The sequence below is a fragment of the Glycine soja genome, chromosome 2 (assembly GCF_004193775.1).
Source record: "Glycine soja cultivar W05 chromosome 2, ASM419377v2, whole genome shotgun sequence".
NCBI lineage: Eukaryota > Viridiplantae > Streptophyta > Magnoliopsida > Fabales > Fabaceae > Glycine > Glycine soja.
Window position 1 is genome coordinate 40,121,715 of NC_041003.1, and position 20,432 is coordinate 40,142,146.

A 20,432-nucleotide genomic window follows, 5' to 3' on the forward strand; every position below is an offset into this window, starting at 1 on the left:
TGTTATGCTAGATGTTTCAAAAGTTTGAAATCCCACGTTACTTAATACCAGTTAGTATGGAAAGCTTCTAAGTTTTTATAAATTATTTTGAGTTTTGTTTTATTTTTTTAGCTTAAAATAAGCCAAGTTAGTAAGAGGCCTGAACTTGCAAACAAAAGAATATATATTAATACAGCTGATTGGACTAGGGTTTTTTCTATTCTCATATCTCGTTTTGCTCTTCCCATCCCAAATTGTGTTTGTATTTTTCAAATTTCGAAAATACTCTTTAACAAAAATGTATTCCGTTGAGCAAAATATACAATTAAATTATGTTTTCATCATATATTTTTTCAAAAACACAATAGAACCATGAATGATGGGGGCAAAGGTAATGCGAACCACAACAAGGTGCTGGGTGAAATCCTCTCTACTCCTTCACCATCATGGTGTAGCGGCGGCAGAACATCTGGAAGGGGAAGGGAACAAAAAAATTCAGAAGGAGAAGGGGTGCGATAGAAACAAGAGGAAGGGGTGTAGGAAAATGATGGAGGATAAATAGGTCTTTTTGTAGCTTTTTGAAGAAAAAAAAATACAGGAGGTGGAGAGAGAGGGCTTGAAGGTGAGAATAGCAGCACCCTTTGGACTAATATAGGGTTCAGGCTTATGCAGGCAACATTCGGCCTCGTGGAATATTCTACTTTTTTTTTTAATTCTTCTTGGACTATTCTATTTCAGATTTAATTATTTTTATTCAAAAATCAAAATTGAACTTTAAGAAGACTTATCTATATTGTCTATAAGCATTTGATTTTTGAATTATGTTATCCGTCAACCTCGTCAGTTCATCTTATCTGAATTTTATCTCATCTTATGTCCTTTATCACTGGTTATCATACAGAAGACAGTCTCGATTTGGTCACATTGTTGATGTTAAAGTGACAAGCATCAAGAAATTATGGTCACAGTTATGATTGCACTTTTGTCACAATATTACAAAATAAAAATAAAAATTGTGAACAATGCCAGATCATGCTACTACAATTACGATTGTCATGTAGTCACAAATCCCAAAAACCTTGACACTGGTTACGAACCATTTATTAAAATCCTGAACAGCATAGAGCTTTTTTGAGAGTAATTTACAGATAAGATGATTAAGCCATTTTTTCAAAAATCATTCATAGGTTGTCACTCTACAGCTGAAGCTTTAAAGATAAGCTAGTCTCAAAGCCAAAAAGTTAAATTTCAATACAATTTCCACACAAGCTAGATGAACCTGTACACTACCCAAGCTTGAAGCTCAAAAACTGTGCTCTCACTTAACAGATTAAGCTTTTGGAACAAGTTCATGACAATTTATGTCTCATAACAAGAAACTGTAGATTCTCTTGTAGAAAATTTAATATTAGTTTCTTATTTAAGCTTTCTATTAACTCTTTTTTTTAGCTTATCAGTTTCATTTTATCAAAGACGTGGTAGTTTCCAGTTTTATCACATTTGGAATTTTGATAACTTGCTGGAACTCCAGCCTTGGCAAAAGATAAGGTTCATATATGAACACGAAATACAGAGATCATAATGAACAGAAATTGCAAATTAATACATAGTACACTTCAAAATCCAGTACACCAGCACGCATATTACCAAACCCTGCGGCTCAAAATTTAAGGACTTACAAAACATTAAAAAAAAACAAGACCCTTTTGCAATTCACTGATTGATACAGATGCAGATAGCCACTCTTAACTATTATCCTAGCTACACCGCTGCAAAGTAGTCTTTGCTAAGTTTAGGGTCTGGTTTCATGGACTTCTCCCCAGGCTTCCACCCAGCAGGGCAAACTTCATCTGGGTTCTCCTGCACATACTGTAAGGCCTGCAATACCAATGCACATAAAATTATCTACATTATAATGGAAAAACAAAAAAATGTGATATTCTAATCTTGTTCAATCTTGATCTTGTCCTAACTGCTAATTGAGTGTATAATTACCTGGAGAGTTCTCTTTGTCTCGTCAACACTTCTACCAATTGCCAAGTTGTTAATGGTAGAATGCTGAATAACCCCTTCCTTGTCAATAATGAACAATCCTCTCAATGCAATTCCCTATATCATCGGATATATTCAGAGTTATTAGGGCACAAGTTTGATAAAGTGGAATGAAAGGCAATAATTTTAATGTCAACACTTGATGCTACCTACTACTCCCTCCATCCCTAATTAAAAGACTCTTTCAACTAATTTTCGTCTCTTAAGAAAAATAATTTAGTTAATTACATTAAGTCTGTTATTTGTCCTATCATTCCAAAGTTATCATTTTATTATCTCTCTATTTACTAAATTGTTTCTCAATAATGTTTGAAGAGAGAATAATTAAATAAGGATATGTTAAGAAAAAAATAAGTAATGCATCTAAAAATTAGAAAAGGGTCTTATAAGAAGGAACAAACAAATTTATAAAAAGGATGTTATAATTAAGGACGGAAGGATAGAAGACAGGGACTGGGAAAGGAAAAGGCACGGCCATGGTTCAAGTCCTTAAAAAACCAAATTAAAACTTGATTGGATAGCGTGTCTGATAACTCGCAAATTATGCAAAGTGGAGAATATGCCTCATACAAAACATGATATACCCTTTCCTAGGTTCAAGAAGTGAGAAAAGAGAACACAGATAAATTAGATGATTGCTATTTTCTTTTATAATCCATTATTTTCTTTTATAATCCATCCATACATAAGTAGCAATTTTTCAAACAAATTTCGTACCTGATCAGGAATGAGAACACCATAAGATTTCGATATGGATTTGGTGACATCAGAAATCAAAGGATAGTTCAAGTCACCAAGGCCACCTGACTTTCTATCTGTTTGGATCCATGCAAGGTGCGAGAACTACAATAATAACAATAGCATCACAAATTGACGACAAATAAACTTAGGAAGTTCCATTAGATAGGCTATGGCAGACACATGAGCACGTACAGAACCAATAGATTCTAACACAAAGAGCCTTGTTTTTCAAAGGCACACATCTGCATGCAAGAGTATTGTTGCTGTCTATGCAAAAGGTCATCTGTTACTTTATAAATATAAATATCATATAATCTCATTGCACCTGTAAATCAACAAAAACATGTATTAACTATCAAAGTTAGAATGAAATTTCCATTAAGATGTTTCCCTCTTCCTTTATTGTTGAAGTAATTCCTGACCATACTTTTACTCTATGCAGAAAGTTTTCAGAGACAAATGAAAATACAGAAACCACGAAGTTTTTGACTTTTATCAATTATGCCACAAACTAGTTTAATCAATCCATAGGTTGTAAGTGGGCCTAATCCTTTTCATAAGCTTCATTTTCCTCACTAGCTAATATATAGCAGACAGAAGTATGTCACACCTGAAGCAGAATATGAGATTTTGTACACAAACACACACGCCCCATCAACTGAGCCAACAACAAAAACTAATAAGGAGTCTAAACTAACTCACCACACTGTCAACTGAAACACCCAATATCTCAGTATTTAGTGCCTCGAACTCTGCATGTCGGTCACTGAAAGCAGTGATTTCTGTGGGCAAGTAGCAGATGTTATTGTTAGGGAGTTAAAAGGTTTGGTGATGTCTTCTCCAGGGAAATAACATATTTTTTTTCATAAAAGACTCTCTTAATAAATTAACAAAAATAAATAATTAGGGGTCATTTGGTTTCAAAAAATGTTTTCTATTGTTTCTTGTTTTAAAAAACATGTATAAAAAAATAGAAAAATTGAAATCACAAAACATAGTCAAAGCAAGATGGCAATTTTGTGACTAAAAATAAAAACAGAAAATATAATCAGCAAACAATTTTTTAAACCAAACCTTATTTTTCTAAAATAAGTTAAAGTGTTAAACCAATCAAACCCTCATTTTTCTGTAATAAGTTAAACCAAACAAACCCTCATTTTTCTGTAATAAGTTAAACCAAACAAACAAATTGCACGTATGTCTCAACCTTGTTTACTCAGCTAAAATGTCCACTAACCTGTGGGGCAGACAAAGGTGAAGTCCAACGGGTAGAAGAAGAGCACAACATATTTCTTCCCAATGTAATCAGATAGTTTCACCTGGAATCACAATGCTTTAGCCAAAAAGCACAAAACTTTGCAAAAACTATTACAAAAATAAAAATAAAGGATAAAAATGTGCTTTATTTCCCTCAATTTCAAGTCAAAATTGGTCTTACTTCCTATTACTTTAAAACCGACAATTTCAGTCCTCCTATTTTTTTCTATTTTTTATTATTTTTATAATAGGTGAATTCCATCCCTCATTATAGAACTTAAGATACTAGAAGGAAGAACGAAATTTACCAATTATAAAAAAATCCACGACCAGAAACTCAATAAAATACACGGATTACGGCCAAATTTGACTGAAAATTGAAAGAACTAAAACACATTTTAGCTTAAAACAAATAAATAAAAAAAGACAACATTTGACAAGCGAAGAATGAGGACTAGTTGTTTTTACGTTGATAAACTCCTGGTCAAACACAGCCTCTGCTTCGAAATCCGGTGCGGTGTTACCAACCAGCGGAAGCTCGCTCTGTTCATTCATTAAGAAAAACAAAACAAAAAACAGTACTTTAGTTAGCAAGATTCCTCAAAGGAGCATTCCTGCTCTAATTCGAGGAACATTGAAGAAGCTTACGGAGGAGGCTTTGACAACGAAGGAGCGGCGAGAGTGAGAAGGGCGCGTGAGGGAGAGAGAAGGGCGCGTGAGGGAGGGAGAAGGGCGCGTGGGGAGAGGGTTAAGGTGGAGGGAGAGAGAGGGTTTGGGAGAGAAGAGGGGTGTTGGGTTTGCGGAGAAGAGGGAAGCAGAGGTGGCTGAGCATGCCATTGGTGTGGGATTGGGATATTCGCTTGCTCGCTCACTCTGCGAGAAGGAGAGGTTCAAATGGGATGGGAATAGGATTGGGTGGGGTGAGTCAGGTTATATGATAAAGTAACAGCGTGTAGAGAGAGAGAGAGAAAATGCTAAATGCTAAAGCCAAACGCGCCTCACTCACTAGTCACTGCTATCGTTCATACGTTATGCTATAAAAGAGGCTAAGGGTTAGCAAGAGAGAAATAAATAGAAAAATTTTGTATTTTTTATACTGTTTTTTTTTTCAAAAATTTATTTTCTATTTTACATCCAATAAATATGATTGATTTAGGGGAGGAAAGATTTTTTATATTTTTCACGTGAAATTCACATACTTTATACTTTATTTTAATTAAAAAATTCTTTTATATTTCTATCTTCTTCCTTTTTGTCCTCAAAATCAAACATTTTTATTATTTTGATAACTAATTACTCTTTTACTCATTTTCTGAATTTTATTTATTTATTTATTTTTTATTTTGGTGTGAAATATATACGAATTTTATTAATGATTAATTTCATTCATGAGGTTCAAACTTAAGATTTTTATTTTTAATTAATTCTTACTTATTAGTTTGTAATTGATATCTAGTTGTAATATTGAAATAAAAGAAGATGTTTGTTTTATGAAATCTTGTTGGATTCTTGAGAATATGGAAATAGAAATATGTTTTTTATGTTTGTTAGAATGTAATAAAAGAAGATTCTCGGATGTGTTTTATTTCATACAAAATGAGATTTTGATGTTCATTTTATTTTTGTATTAATTTAATTCTTATGAAAGGAGAGTAAAAATGTGAATTCGATAGGAATTTATTGTGTAAAAATATTATTATATTATCACTACTAATATCCACTACTTGTATCTACTTATCAATTCTATTATATACCCGCTATTGTATATGTTGCTATTGTGTAAATAATCATTTCACTTTACAACTTCTTCTATGATTCTTTTCTCAGTTTGTTTCCTAAAATTATACATTGTGCAAAACATTTTTTTATTGTGTTTTAATTTTGTATTTAATTTCATATATGTATGTTTAAATGATGCTTGCGTCATGTATGATCATGGTATAATTAGTTGTTGATATAAAATATAATAACTTTTTTTAATACAAAAATAATATTTTAGTAATATAACATATTTCTAGGAAAAATAATGTGAAACAAAAATATATTTTAAATATTTTCAGGAATATAAAAGAGATTTCACATAATTAACTAAACACATTATTCTTAAAATATTAAGAAATCTCATTCCCATCTAATATTTCTAAGAATAACATTTTCAAGAATTCAAAATTTCATGAAACAAACCCCACCAAAATGTTTACTCACCCACGAATAAGCTTTTATACATATTTTATGAAAAATAACATTTATTTTTCTCAAAAGATTAACATAAAAAGAAATGGAGAAGATCCATTACCTTACATGGCACTAACACATTCATGCCAATATATCACTATATTGTATTATCATACCATTATTTTTATTAAATATTAGATTTTAAATTAATAAATAGGCTAAAATTATATAATTAAAACCCTTAAGAATCAAATTTGTGAAAAAATAAATAATAAGATTAAATTCACAAAATGATTATAATAAGCAGGGTAAAGTATTATTCCCTTAAAAGAAGAGTAAAATACAATTAAATATTTTTTATGTTCCAAATCTTTTTTTTACTAATATTAGTTTACCTTTAATTGTGTATCTCCCCATGTGTAATTAGTAATTATTAGTGCTCATAATATGTGTGTATCGTTGAGATATCATTTGTATGAGTAATTTATAACTATGATAAAGAAAGTATTCTCTTTCGTCTTCACCTTTTTATTAAACTATTTTAATTGAGTGTATCCTTTAGCTATTTTTGAACTATTAACTACTTTAATCTTTTAACTATTTTCCATACACTCATTATTCATTTTGAAATTCTAATATCAAATTAATCATATTAAATTATTTTTAAAAAATGATTTTTTTTATTTTTATTTTTAAAATTTAGATAATATGTATTTTAACTATTTACTTAAAAAACTATACAACTTATTGTATTATTGTATCCATAAAATAATTATAATGAAAATATGTCATAATAAACATTTTTACTATGCTTTATTGTATCCATAAAATTATTTTAAAAAATGTGTTTGGTTACTATGCTTTATTTTATCCACAATTTAACGAAAATATGTCATAATATATAAAAAAAAAAGGATTTGTACCAAAAGCAATATTGCAAAATTAAAAATATAATTGCAAAACAATAAAGCACAGTGAAATAATGTTATAGTAGTACCTGAAAAACTAATGAAGGAATTGTTGAAAACTTATAAAGTAATTAAGAAATAATTCTTATAAAATAATTAAAAGTTATTTTTAAGAAAATTTTAAAAGCTTAAAAAATAATTAATTAGTTAAAATATAATTTTTGTCCTTATAAATATGAAAATGTTTAAAAATTATCTGCTAAAATTTTATATACGTTTTTTTTTTCTCACAAAATTAAAAATTTTATGACACATTATTAAAAATTTTATGACACATTTTTTCCGAAACGACAAACAATACATTTTAATTTGAGAAGAACGAAAGATACATTAAAAATTTTGCAGAAATGAATTAAAATATTTTTAATAAAAGAAACAAAGTGACGGTTAATTTTTGAGAAGTGGATAGTTTTATAAGTTGCTGACATGACAATACTTTTTTTTTTGTGTAGTGACATGACAATATCTTATGAGGATACGTATTATGAAAATGAAAGAACATGTGTACATGTTTTAGATTTTTTTTAACAGCATTGCAAATTGTAAGGTAGGGCTTTTTTTTGTTTAAAAATATTTAGAAAAGTAAATTTATTTAAAAGTAACGCGTTATAAGAGTTTTTTTATTAAAAGGAAAAAATAAAGTGGACGTAAACAGAAACAAAAAAACACAAAATTACAATCTCAAAAATGTTGTGCCCTACTAAAAAAGCGCATTTTATAATTATCTTGAGAGGTTTTTTAAGATGATTTTCAGTGGTCGTTGTTGAAACCATCGTCATGAAAAGTAAAACTTTTTATGACGATTTTTAAAATGTCTTAAAAGGATATAATTTTTAAAATGATTTTATCCTAGAATTGTTTTAAAAAAATAAAAATAAAAAGTGTCTAAAGATCGTCTTAGATAACTTTCTTAAAATACTTTAAAAAAAATAAAAAATTAAAAATTTTAAGATGATTTTTCAAAGAGCTGTTTTAGACTTGTTCTCATATAATATAGTTTGATTGTCTTAAAATGTTTTTTTTTTTAAATTAAAAATTTTAAGACAATTTTTTCAAAATCATTTAAAATATCATTTAATTTTTGTGTCATCCACATCATCTCTAGATCTCTTAAACAACCAATAATCCAACATTAATTTTATACTTTCAATTACAATTATATAGATTTTCAATTATAAAAATGAAAATGAATTTTATTAGAAGGAAAGAAGCAGTACAAAGGCATCAAACAATAAAAGTAAATTTCTTTAAAATACATCAATTAGGAAAATGAGAAAATTACAATTAGAAAATTATAATTAGGATAATGTTCAACTGCCAAACCATACTATATAGTTACCATGAATTGATTTTATATGATTAATCGATAGATGCTCTCTAAATTACACTATATATGTTCTCAACATATAAAGCTTGGATTGCAATAAAATTAACAATTAGTAATATTTAAGCTTACAAATTGAATCCCCGTATCATTGAGAATGCCAATTCCTGTGGATGCAAAATTGGCACCAATTAAAAGTTTCTCATACTGATTAAGTCAGGGATGTTTAGAAACAATATGATAAGCATCAGAGATGAAACAAGTCATTAAATCCCCCTGCAAGTAATAATTAATGTGAAAAATTAGTTTCGAAAGACTTGAGATACTCTTTTAAGCCTTGGGAGAAGGGGAAAAAATCCCCACATATGCACATCTATTGACCCAATTCCTCTTTTATGCCCTTTAAATATAACTACTGATATTAGATCTGGAAGTCTCTAAACACAAGTTGTACGATCCTGATGGGATACAAGTAAAACATAATAATAATGATAAGTATAAAAGCACTAATTTTCCAAAAATAAAAGAAAAAGTAAAGGAAGGAAGACAAGAGAAGTATCTAGTAACTTTTCTTTCTTCACTACGAAGTCAGAAGAAAAAAAGAAACATACATATGAGGTGACAATTCTTTTTTTTTTTCTCCAAATAATTAGATTACTTGATTTAAAATTCCAAAGAAATAGTTACTATCCTGAGAACCACTACATACTATACTATCATTTGGAGTAACAACTACAGAATTTATATCTTTATCATGAGCTGCAGCAATTGGACACGTGTTTTAAATTGTTCTTAAAACTATCCATTTATTTATATTTTAGGATCTCTCCAACTTAGAGTTCTTTCTACAACCAAACATTATTAGGGGTGTTTGATTTGATTCTTTTTTGTTTTCATTTTCACTAGAAATAGAAAATGGTGATGGAAATGTGTTTAGTTGGATTTCTCTTTTCATTTTCAGTGAAGATATTTTTCAAACGAACCAAAAACTGGAAATAATAAAATTTCGTTTTCAGTTGAAACCAAGAACCTCATTTTGGATAAAATGAAAACACTGTAGCAAGGAATGTAGTTTTAAGCAAATCTAAAATTACATTTCCTTTTGAAAACACATTTTCAGTGTTTTTATTTCTTGAAAGCAGAAAACAAGAAGTCAAACCAAACATGTTTTCAGAATTTTAATCTTTGGAAAATAAAAATAGTTTTCAGAAAATAAAAAATAGAAAATGAAAATAGAAAATGAAAATGCAAACCAAACACACCCTTATAGATTCATATTATAGAAGCAATTACTTACAATAGTTTGTGGGCAAGTCATTCACATTCGTATGTTCCAAGTATCCACTATGTCTTGATACAAACAAGGTAGCCTTGGCAGCAGCCAGATTGGCTCCCCAAAATTCACTGCATAGCAAATTAATATAAGCATCCATAACTAAGTTACTTGTAAAAATTTTTTAGAGGAATCAATATGCAAATAAAAAAAAATTGTAATTAACTAGTAGATGATACAAAATCTGGAGAAAATTACGACAAACACGAGAAAAAGGATTGAATGTTAAAACTCACATGAACATCTGACAAATGCCCTGCCATTATTCTCAAAGGTTGTATTCTGTCCATAGACCAAATCCTAGTCGTTCTATCGTGTGAACAACTATCAAAATAATGCCCTGCATGACTAAACTACTCCAGAAAAATAAAAGCATAAATAATGTAGCATTCTAGAATGCAAATGTAGACAGTATTATAATAATGATCCAAAATTAGCGAAGAAGGAAGAAAGAATATATCATTGGGTAGAGAAGAAAATCTTCACAAGCTCGACATTTGATACTTGAGAATTGAGATAACGAAGTCCCAAAGATACTCATACTTCTAAAGTATATCTTGAGCATAAAAGAAAATTGATGAATGGGACAAGAATTATTTCTTTAACTTCCTGAGCATTAATAAATTATTACATTACAATGTCATGTATTTTCATATTGTATTGTATATTCAAGGTATCTATATTTCAAAGAGATGCACACCATCTCTTTATCTCTCTCCTTCCCATCCACCATCTTATCCCACATCATCTCATTGGATAAATGTGAAAAATAATAAAATACACCATCAAAAGTCACCAACACTACTACAAAAAAAGTTTTTTTATGACACACTAACTACGACGGTTAACAAGGAAACGTCGTTGAAGGATACTCGGTGGCACTGTGGTAATTTTTGCGAAAGCATACAACAACGGTTATTTAATAACCGCCTTCAATAATGAGTTTAAGGAGTACAATGACGGGTTGACAAAGACCGTCGTAGTTAGTGCGGTTATACAAAGACAATTTTTTCATATTGACCGTCTTTGAATAACCTTTTAAAACATTTCGTGGACTGGCTAATTTCGTAGCTACCTTCCCCGCTCAACCTCCTCTATGCACCCACACTGTCCACGAGATGGAGAAGACGCTCGTCGAGCTCCGTCTTCTCCTTGATTACCAGCTCCGCCACCTCGGCCCCGCTGCCAAGATCCTCGCCCTTGGCCTCTCGTCCAGGAAGAATCTATGCGTTAACCTGTGGGTTCTCGCCGCTAAGAATCATGACTCCGTGGATGCCGATGCTGAAAGCTGACCGCGTCGTGGGATCGAGTTGTGGCCATGGAGAATCCCAACATGCCGGGGTGTGAGTTCTTTGAGCAGTATGAGAGGGTCGGGTCATTCGCGGTTCTGCCTCTTGGGGTTTATACATCGCAAGTTAGGGCTTTTGGTTTTCTTACTCCTTTTTTTATGAATAACATTTCAGCATCAACTGTGAGTTTCCAATCTCTGAATCTCAACGGTTCCTTTCCTAGAAATCCCTCGCCTTTTTTTCTCTTCAAATCTCCAAATCTCCCAAAGCACGTGATTCACTTCAAGTTATTAATTCATAGGTATGATTATTGTTATTTCCAATCTCTCATATTTTTGTTGAATTCATTGCTTCTCACTCTTTCAGCACACGTCAATTTGATATATCTGCTTCGCTTTGTTTGCTCTAATTGAGGTGTTTAATGGAATCACTGTAACAACTTCCTTGTAGATTTTGATCATCGTTGAGCTCTAGTTTTCAAAACACTTGATTTTTCTATAGAGAAAGGAGTTTGCTTTCTTACCATGCTTTGGACGCTGCGGGAGCATGGTTAATGATATCCACCTTGTGATTGCATATGTTGTATGAAGGTTTTGATGATGCCAAAGATTGAAGCAATTCAAAGTTTACTACAAGTTCAAGACAAGATCAAGCGATCAAGAGAAAGGATTCATTATAGTGCATTAATTGTTAAAAGAATCTCTTAAAAGATTGCAAAGGTTTGGCCTTAAATGCTTAAATTTTCAAAATCTCTTATAAAAGTTTTAAGTGTTTTTACACCTTTTAAAATAGTATATTTTCTTTGGTAATCGATTACCAGAAGCTGTAATCGATTAGCAGAATCAAAAATTAATTTTGCAAAGCTTTTAGAAAGTTTGAATTTGAAATTTAAAAGTTGTAATCGATTACCACCTTTGTGTAATTGATTACCAGTAATGGAATTTTTTGAAATTCAAACTGAAAAGACATGACTCCTAAATAATTAACTGTGTAATCGATTACCAAAGATCTATAATCGATTACTAGTGAGCAAATTTCAAAAATAACTCTGAAAAGTCACATCCTTTCATGAGAGTTTGAAAAGCCACCAAAGGCCTATAAATATGTGACTTGTGTTTGCAAATCTTCAGAGTTTTTCAGAACTTCATTGTCTTATTCTCTCAAAAGCAAACCTTTGGCCAAACACTTGCAAAACAATTAAGGATTCTTCAAGTTGTATTATTCTTCTCTTAAAGAGAGAAAAAAAATCTTTTGTACTTCAAAAGCAAACTGTTGTTGTGATCAAGAGGCAGTGGGTCTCTTGATTTGTAAGTTTTTCTGAAAACAAAGGAAAGGTATCCCTGGGTGGTTCAGAAGTTGTTAAGGAATTTACAAGGATAATAGAAATCTCAAGTGGATTGCTTGAGGACTGGACGTAAGCACAGGAAGTGGCTGAACCAGTATTAACTGAGTTTGCAATTCTCTCTTCCCTAATCTCATTTACATTATTGTAGTTTAATTTTATTTTGCACATTTAAAGAACATCGAATAAATTGTTCATTGCTTCTTTTTCTGCATATTAAGTCTACATATATCTTTTAAAGAGAGAATTAAAATTTGTTAGGGGAAAATTTTGAAACTTAATTCACTTCTCCCCCCTCTTAAGTTATTGAGGCCACTTGTTTAACAAGTAGTATCAAAGCTTAATTCTTGTATAAGGTTTAGAAACTTCAAGAATAGTTATGGCCTCATCAAACTTTCTATTTCCCAAAGGGAACTATATTAATAGGCCTCCTATATTCAATGGTGTGGGTTGTCATTACTGGAAAACCCATATGCAAATCTTCATAAAGGCTATAGATATAAACATCTCGGAAGCCATTGAAATCGGTCCTTACATCCTTACTATGGTAGCAAGAAATGCAACTATAGAAAAACCCAAGGAACAATGGGATGAAGAAGAAAGAAAAATGGTACAATATAACTTAAAGGCCAAAAATATAATTACATCTGCATTAGGCATGGATGAATATTTTAGAGTGTCAAACTGCAAGAATGCAAAAGAAATATGGGACACCTTACAAGTAACCCATGAAGGAACAACTGATGTAAAAAGATCTAGAATAAATACCCTAACCCATGAATATGAATTGTTTAGCATGAATTAAAATGAAAGTATACATGATATGCAAAAGAGATTCACACATATAGTAAATCATCTTGCATCATTAAGAAAGATATTTCCCAATGAAGATCTTATTAACAAAGTTCTGAGATGTTTAAGCAGGGAATGAAAACCAAAGGTAACGACAATTACAAAATCAAGAGATCTTACTAACATGTCTCTTGCAACTCTTTTTGGAAAGCTTCAGGAACACGAAATGGAACTCATGAGACTAAATCAACATGAAGAAAATGACAAGAAAAAGAAAGGAATCACACTTAAAGCTTCATCTTCAATTCAAGAAGGAATTGATAAAGAAGACTTGAATGAAATAAAAGAAGATGATGATTTCAGTTTCTTTGTAAAGAGATTCAATAAATTCTAAGAAACAAAGGAAATCAAAGAAGATCAAACTTCAAACCAAAGAAAAGATGAGAAGAATCATCTTCTGTTCCAAAGTGTTATGAATGTAATCAACCAGGACATCTGAGAGTTGATTGCCCAAGTTTCAAGAAAAGAATGGAAAGATCTGAAAGGAAAACCTTCAATGATAAGAAAGCAAAGAAAGCTTACATCACTTGGGAAGATAACGATATGGATTCATCCAAAGACTCAGAAAATGAAGTCGTGAATCTAAATCTTATGGCCAAAAATTATGAAAGCAATGAAGTGGTAACATCTTCTAACAATAACTTATCTATTTCCTTTGATGAACTTCAATATGCATTCACTAATTTACATAAAGAATCAATCATACTTGCAAAACTAGTTTCATTTTCTAGGAAAACTATTTCAAACTTAGAAAATGAAGTTTTAAAATTAAATGAAGAATTAGAAAATCTTAGAACTAAAGTCAAAACTTTAAAACCAATTGACATAAATCAATCTTCTACCATAAAAGTAATACATGATAGTAAAGAAGCATCTAACTCATGTAATTGTTGTAGCAAGTTTATAGAAGAAATTAAGGATCTGAAAAATTCTGTTGCCAAATTTATTATTGGCAAAAATAATTTAGATATTATACTAGGAAAGCAAAGATGTGTGTTTGATAAGACTGAATTAAGATATAGACCTGATAAACAACAAAAATTATATAAAAATTTCTTTGTATCTACTCAAAAGAATAGTTCTCCTTTTTTAACATGTTTTTACTGTGGAAAGAAAAGACATAGTGCATCTACATGCTATTTTAGGAAAAATAGTAATAATATTAAAATGATATGGGTTCCAAAAGGATCTTTTATCAAAACTGACATTCAAGGACCCAAGAAAGTTTGGGTACCTGAGTCATAAATATGATTATATAGGATTCTTTGAAGAAGAGTTGGTACATTGATAGCGGATGCTCTAAACACATGATGGGAGATGCATCAAAGTTTACTCATATTTCTCCCAAGAATAGTGGACATGTGACTTATGGAGACAACAATAAAGGTAGAATCCTTGGAGTCGAAAAAATAGGTACGAATTCATCTACCTCCATTGAAAATGTTCTACTTGTTGATGGTCTTAAGCATAGTCTACTAAGTGTTAGTCAATTATGTGATAAAGACTATCTAGTATCATTTGACTCTCATAATTGTATTATTGAAAACAAACATGATAGAAATATAAAACATATAGACTTTAGATCAAATAATGTATACATGATAAATTTAGATAAAACATCAAATCATGATCAATGTTTTCTTAGTAAAGATGATGATTCTTGGTTATGGCATAGAAGAATTGCCCATATAAACATGGAACATTTAAATAAACTAATTTCTAAGGATTTAGTTATTGGTTTACCAAAACTTAAATTTGAAAAAGATAGATTATGTGATGCTGTCAAAAAGGAAAACAAGTAAGGGTTTCCTTCAAATCAAAGAATATTGTGTTTACAACTCAACCCTTACAACTTTTGCATATGGATCTTTTTGGCCCCTCTAGAACTATGAATTTAGGAGGAAACTACTATGCTCTTATTATAGTTGATGATTACTCAAGATTCACATGGACATTATTTCTCACTCATAAAAGAGATGTTTTTCATGCTTTCAAGAAACTTGCTAAAATCATTCAAAATAAGAAAAATCTCAAAATTGCATCTATTAGGAGTGATCATGGAGGAGAATTTGAAAATAAGGATTTTGAATTATTTTATGATGAAAATGGTATTGAACACAATTTTTCTGCACCTAGAACCCCTCAACAAAATGGAGTAGTTGAGAGAAAAAATAGATCTTTAGAAGAGATAGCCAAAACTTTGCTTAATGATACAATCCTTCCTAAATATTTCTGGGTTGAAGCTATAAATACTGCATGCTATATAATGAATAGAGCTTTAGTTAGACCAATCTTGAAGAAAACTCCATATGAATTGTATAACGGAAGAAAACCAAACATTTCTCATCTTCATGTGTTTGGATGTAAGTGTTTTATGCTAAACAACGACAAAGACAACTTAGGTAAGTTTGATGCAAAATATGATGAAGGTATATTCCTTGGCTATTCCTTGAACAGTAAAGCATTTAGAATTTATAACAAAAGAACTATGATCATTGAAGAATCTATCCATGTTGCTTTTGATGAAACTAACCCAATTAGGCCAAGAAAGGAAACTCTAGATGATATTTCAGATTCTTTAGAAGATATGCATATTCATGGTGAAGAGCAGAAAGGCAAAGGAAAGGGAAATGATGAAGACTTTCAAATTGATGAAATAAAAACAAGTACAGATCTTCCAAAAGAGTGGAGAACTTCAAGATACCATTCTCTTGATAACATCATCGATGACATATCTAAAGGGGTAACAACTAGACACTCTCTCAAAGATGTTTGCAATAATATGACTTTTGTTTCTTTAATTGAACCTAGAAATTTAAAGGAAGCCATAATTGATGAACATTGGATAATAGCTATGCAAGAAGAGTTAAATCAGTTTGAAAGAAATAAAGTTTGGGAACTAGTTGACAAACCCGATAATCATCCAACTATATGAACTTAATGGGTATTCAGAAACAAATTGGATGAACATGGAATAGTAATTAGAAATAAGGCCCGGCTAGTAGCCAAAGGATATAATCAAGAAGAAGGAATAGATTATGAGAAAACCTATGCTCCAGTAGCCAGATTAGAAGCCATTAGAATGTTATTAGCTTTTGCATCCATAATGGACTTTAAACTCTATCAAATGGATGTTAAAAGTGCCTTTTTAAATGGTTTTATCCAAGAAGAAGTATATGTGGATCAACCTCCTAGCTTTGAAAACTCAGAAAAAGCCTAATCATGTTTTTAAATTGGAAAAGGCTTTATATGGTTTAAAACAAGCCCTTAGGGCTTGGTATGAACGTCTGAGTAAATTTCTTTTAGAAAAGGGTTTTTCAAGAGGAAAGGTTGATACCACCCTTTTTATTAAAAGAAAATTGAATGATATACTCTTAGTACAGATATATGTTGATGATATCATTTTTGGTTCAACTAATGATTGTCTTTGCAAAGAATTCTCTCAAGATATGCAACATGAATTTGAAATGTCAATGATGGATGAGTTAAACTTTTTTCTTGGACTTCAAATAAAGCAAACAAAGAATGAAATATTTATCAGTCAATCAAAATATTGCAAAGACCTAATTCACAAGTTTGGGATGGAAAATGCTAAACACATGGCTACTCCTATGAGTACTGCTTGCTATCTGGATAAAGATGAAATCGATCAGTCAATAGACATAAAGAAATATAGAGGTATGATCAGATCTATTATTTATTTATCTACAAGTAGACCTGATATAATGTTTAGTGTTTGTATGTGTGCAAGATTTCAAGCAAATCCCAAAGAATCTCACCTTAGTGCAGTTAAAAGAATCATGAGATACTTATTAGTGTTGGATCGAGTGGCCTCTGAATAATTAAGAAGGGGGGGTTGAATTAATTATTCATAAACCTTTACTAAATAAAAAATACTCTTCTAAGGCTTTTACTTATGTTGTTAAGAGAATAAGGAGTAGAAGAGAAACTTAACCAAAAGTAAAAGCGGAAATTAAAAGAGTAGGGAAGAAGGAGACAAACACACAAGAGTTTTTATACTGGTTCGGCAACAACCCGTGCCTACATCCAATCCCCAAGCGACCTGCGGTCCTTGAGATTTCTTTTCAACCTTGTAAAAATCCTTTTACAAGCAAAGATCCACAAGGAATGTACCCTCCCTTGTTCTCTTTGAACCTAGTGGATGTACCCTCCACTAGAACTGATCCACAAGAGATGTACCCTCTCTTGTTCTCAGTCAACAACCCAAGTAGATGTACCCTCTACTTGTACCACAAAGGATGTACCCTCCAATGTGTTAAGACAAAGATCTTAGGCGGTTAAACCTTTGATGCTTTGTGAATGGGGATACAAAAAAATTCTCAGGCGGTTAGTCCTTTGAACACTTTTGTATAAGGGAAAGGGAAGAATCAAAAGAATTATCAGTCTGTGTCGTTTTGAATTCTTTGACAAGGGAGAAGGGAGACACAAAAGAATTCAGGCGGTTAGTCCTTTGTTCTTTTGGAAAAGGGAGAAGAGAGACACAAAAAGAATTCAGGCGGTTAGTCCTTGGCGAATTCTTTTTGGCAAAGGGAGAAGAGATGAAAAGAATGAATAGCACAAGTTTTCAAGGTTTAGAAAACCAGAAAACTTTAGAAAGTTTTTGACAAAGAAAGAAGAAGAAGAAGTTCAAAGAGACTCAGAAATCAATGTGGAAAATTGCTTATGTAAAGAATGAATTGGAAAAGATAGATCTTGAAATGCAAAACAAAGCCTTGCTTTTATAGACTCTTCATGTCTGGTCAAGAGAACCATTAGAAGATTTATGACCTTTAGAAAAACTTAAAACCAATTTGAAAAAGTCAAAAACTGTTTGAAGAGTTGCATCTTTTGATTTGTTCAGAAACTATCACTGGTAATCGATTACACAAAGCTTTTATGTGAAAGGATGTGACTCTTCATATTTGAATTTGAATTTCAACGTTCAAAGGCACTAGTAATCGATTACCAAAACATTGTAATCGATTACAGCTTTTTTGAAAACAACTGGAATGTTGTAAATTCATTTGAAAACTTTTTTCAAATTCATTTTGCTACTAGTAATCGATTACAACAATCTGGTAATCGATTACCAGAGAGTAAAAACTCTTTGGTAAACATGTTTTGAGAAAAATCCATGTGCTACTCAGTTTTTGAAAAAACCTTTTCATACTTATCTTGATTAAGTCTTCTCTTGATTCTTGAATCTTGAGTCTTGAATCTTGATCTTGATTCTTGAAGCTTGATCCTTGAATCTTGATTCTTGAATCTTGAACATCTTGAATTCATTCTTTGATTGACCTTTGAGCTTTTTGTCATCACCTTTGTCATCATCTTTGTTATCATCAAAACATCTTTTGAATCAATCTTGATTCATCATGAAACTTTGCTTCTACAATTAGGCACTATTAATATAGGATTATGGTATCCTAAGAATTTCTCTTATAATCTAATAGGATACTCTGATTCTGATTTTGCCGAATGCAAAAATGATAGAAAGAGCACTAGTGGAACTTGTCATTTTATTGGCTCTGCTCTAGTATCATGGCATAGTAAAAAACAGAATAGTGTTTCTTTATCCATTGCTGAGGCGGAATATATTTCTGCTGGAAGTTGTTGTGCACAAATACTTTGGATGAAACAATAACTTTCTGACTATGGATTACTTCTTGATCATATTCCCATTCGATGTGATAACACGAGTGCAATCAATCTATCTAAAAATCCTATTTTGCACTCGAGAACCAAGCATATTGAAATTAGGCATTATTTCTTGAGAGAGCATGTTCAAAAAGGAGATTGTGTACTAGAATTTGTTGACACAAAAAATCAGTTAGCTGATATCTTTACAAAACCTCTCCCTAAAGAAACTTTATTTGCTATTAGATGAGAATTAGGACTCCTAGACATAAATAACTTAGATAAATAGATATTTTGTTTGTCTATTTTTTATTTTTCTTATGATTGTTAACTTTTGATTGTTTACGATTGTGTTTTGATTATTTTTTATGATTGTTTTTTTATTGAGTCTTGATGATTGTTTTTGCTTGAGTTTTGATTGTCTTTGATGATTGTGTTTGATAGCTATGATGATTGTTGATTGCTTTTGATAATTATTTTTGATTGAGTTTTGATTGTCTTTAATGATTGTATTTGAGAGTTGTGATGATTGTTGATTGCTTTTGATGATTATTTTTTATTATTGTATATTTTGATTATTTATACTTAATATGTATTTTTTTGGGTGCAAAATAGTTAGTTTTAATGCTTATTTCACTTGAAAATCCATGTTTTAGGGTCTGGTAATCGATTACCACTCCCTGTAATCGATTATCATAGAACAAGCCCCTATAGTCGATTACAATATGTTGTAATCGATTATCAGAGGGTTTTGGAAGCTGCAGAATAAGCCTGTAATCGATTACCATGAGCTGTAATCGATATAGCTTGTCCCTGCCTATATATACTGCACCTTCTCTCTCCTTGCGCAGCTCCTTCTTCCTCCCTTCCTCCTTGACGGCGCCCTCCATTCCCAAAACTTCAAATATTCATATCTTTCTCGTTTCTTGTCCAAATCACTTCAAACAAAGTTCAAATTTCATATTTTTCAATTCTCTAGAAACCTATCTGATCAAAATATGCATAATGGTCTCTAATGGCAGAAACATCAAAGAAGAGAAAGGGTTCATCCTCTACAACCACCATTGCAGGACAACGCCATCACGGCACATCCGGTGACCCACCGGCACCACCCAATCCTTCTTTTTCTTCTCCACGGTCATTGAATCTATTTTCTTTAGATGAACAACGTCAAAGGTACTATTCCCTATTCTTGAATCGTGTCATTCTCGATCATAAATATCTAGACATAGAATTCTTTGATGGGGAAACCTTTGATTGTTATTAGGTTTTTCAAAATTCTGATTTAATTGCTTTTATGTCTCTAAAATTGTCGTTCTATCCTGAATTAGTTCGAGTCTTTTATAATAATCTAAAAATTTGGGATGGTGTCATTTTCTCTGAGGTGCATAAAATACCCATTGTTGTTGATCAATCTCTGTTTTATTCTTTGACAAAACTGAGTAGTCAGGGTGTTCCTTTTGAGAGCACTCTGGTTGATGAT

General features: G+C 31.2%; 1 protein-coding gene across 1 annotated transcript; it reads right to left on the reverse strand.

Moving 5' to 3' along the window:
- Positions 1-1,536: 1,536 nt before the first annotated feature.
- On the reverse strand, positions 1,537-5,024 carry LOC114393939 (2-Cys peroxiredoxin BAS1, chloroplastic-like). The gene is made up of 7 exons (XM_028355455.1): positions 4,678-5,024; positions 4,498-4,572; positions 4,010-4,091; positions 3,475-3,554; positions 2,749-2,874; positions 1,975-2,088; positions 1,537-1,857 (listed from the first exon to the last, which is right to left on the reverse strand). The coding sequence occupies exons 1-7, from the start codon at positions 4,864-4,866 to the stop codon at positions 1,741-1,743; spliced, it is 783 nt and encodes a 260-aa protein (XP_028211256.1). The 5' UTR covers positions 4,867-5,024; the 3' UTR covers positions 1,537-1,740.
- Positions 5,025-20,432: the final 15,408 nt, after the last annotated feature.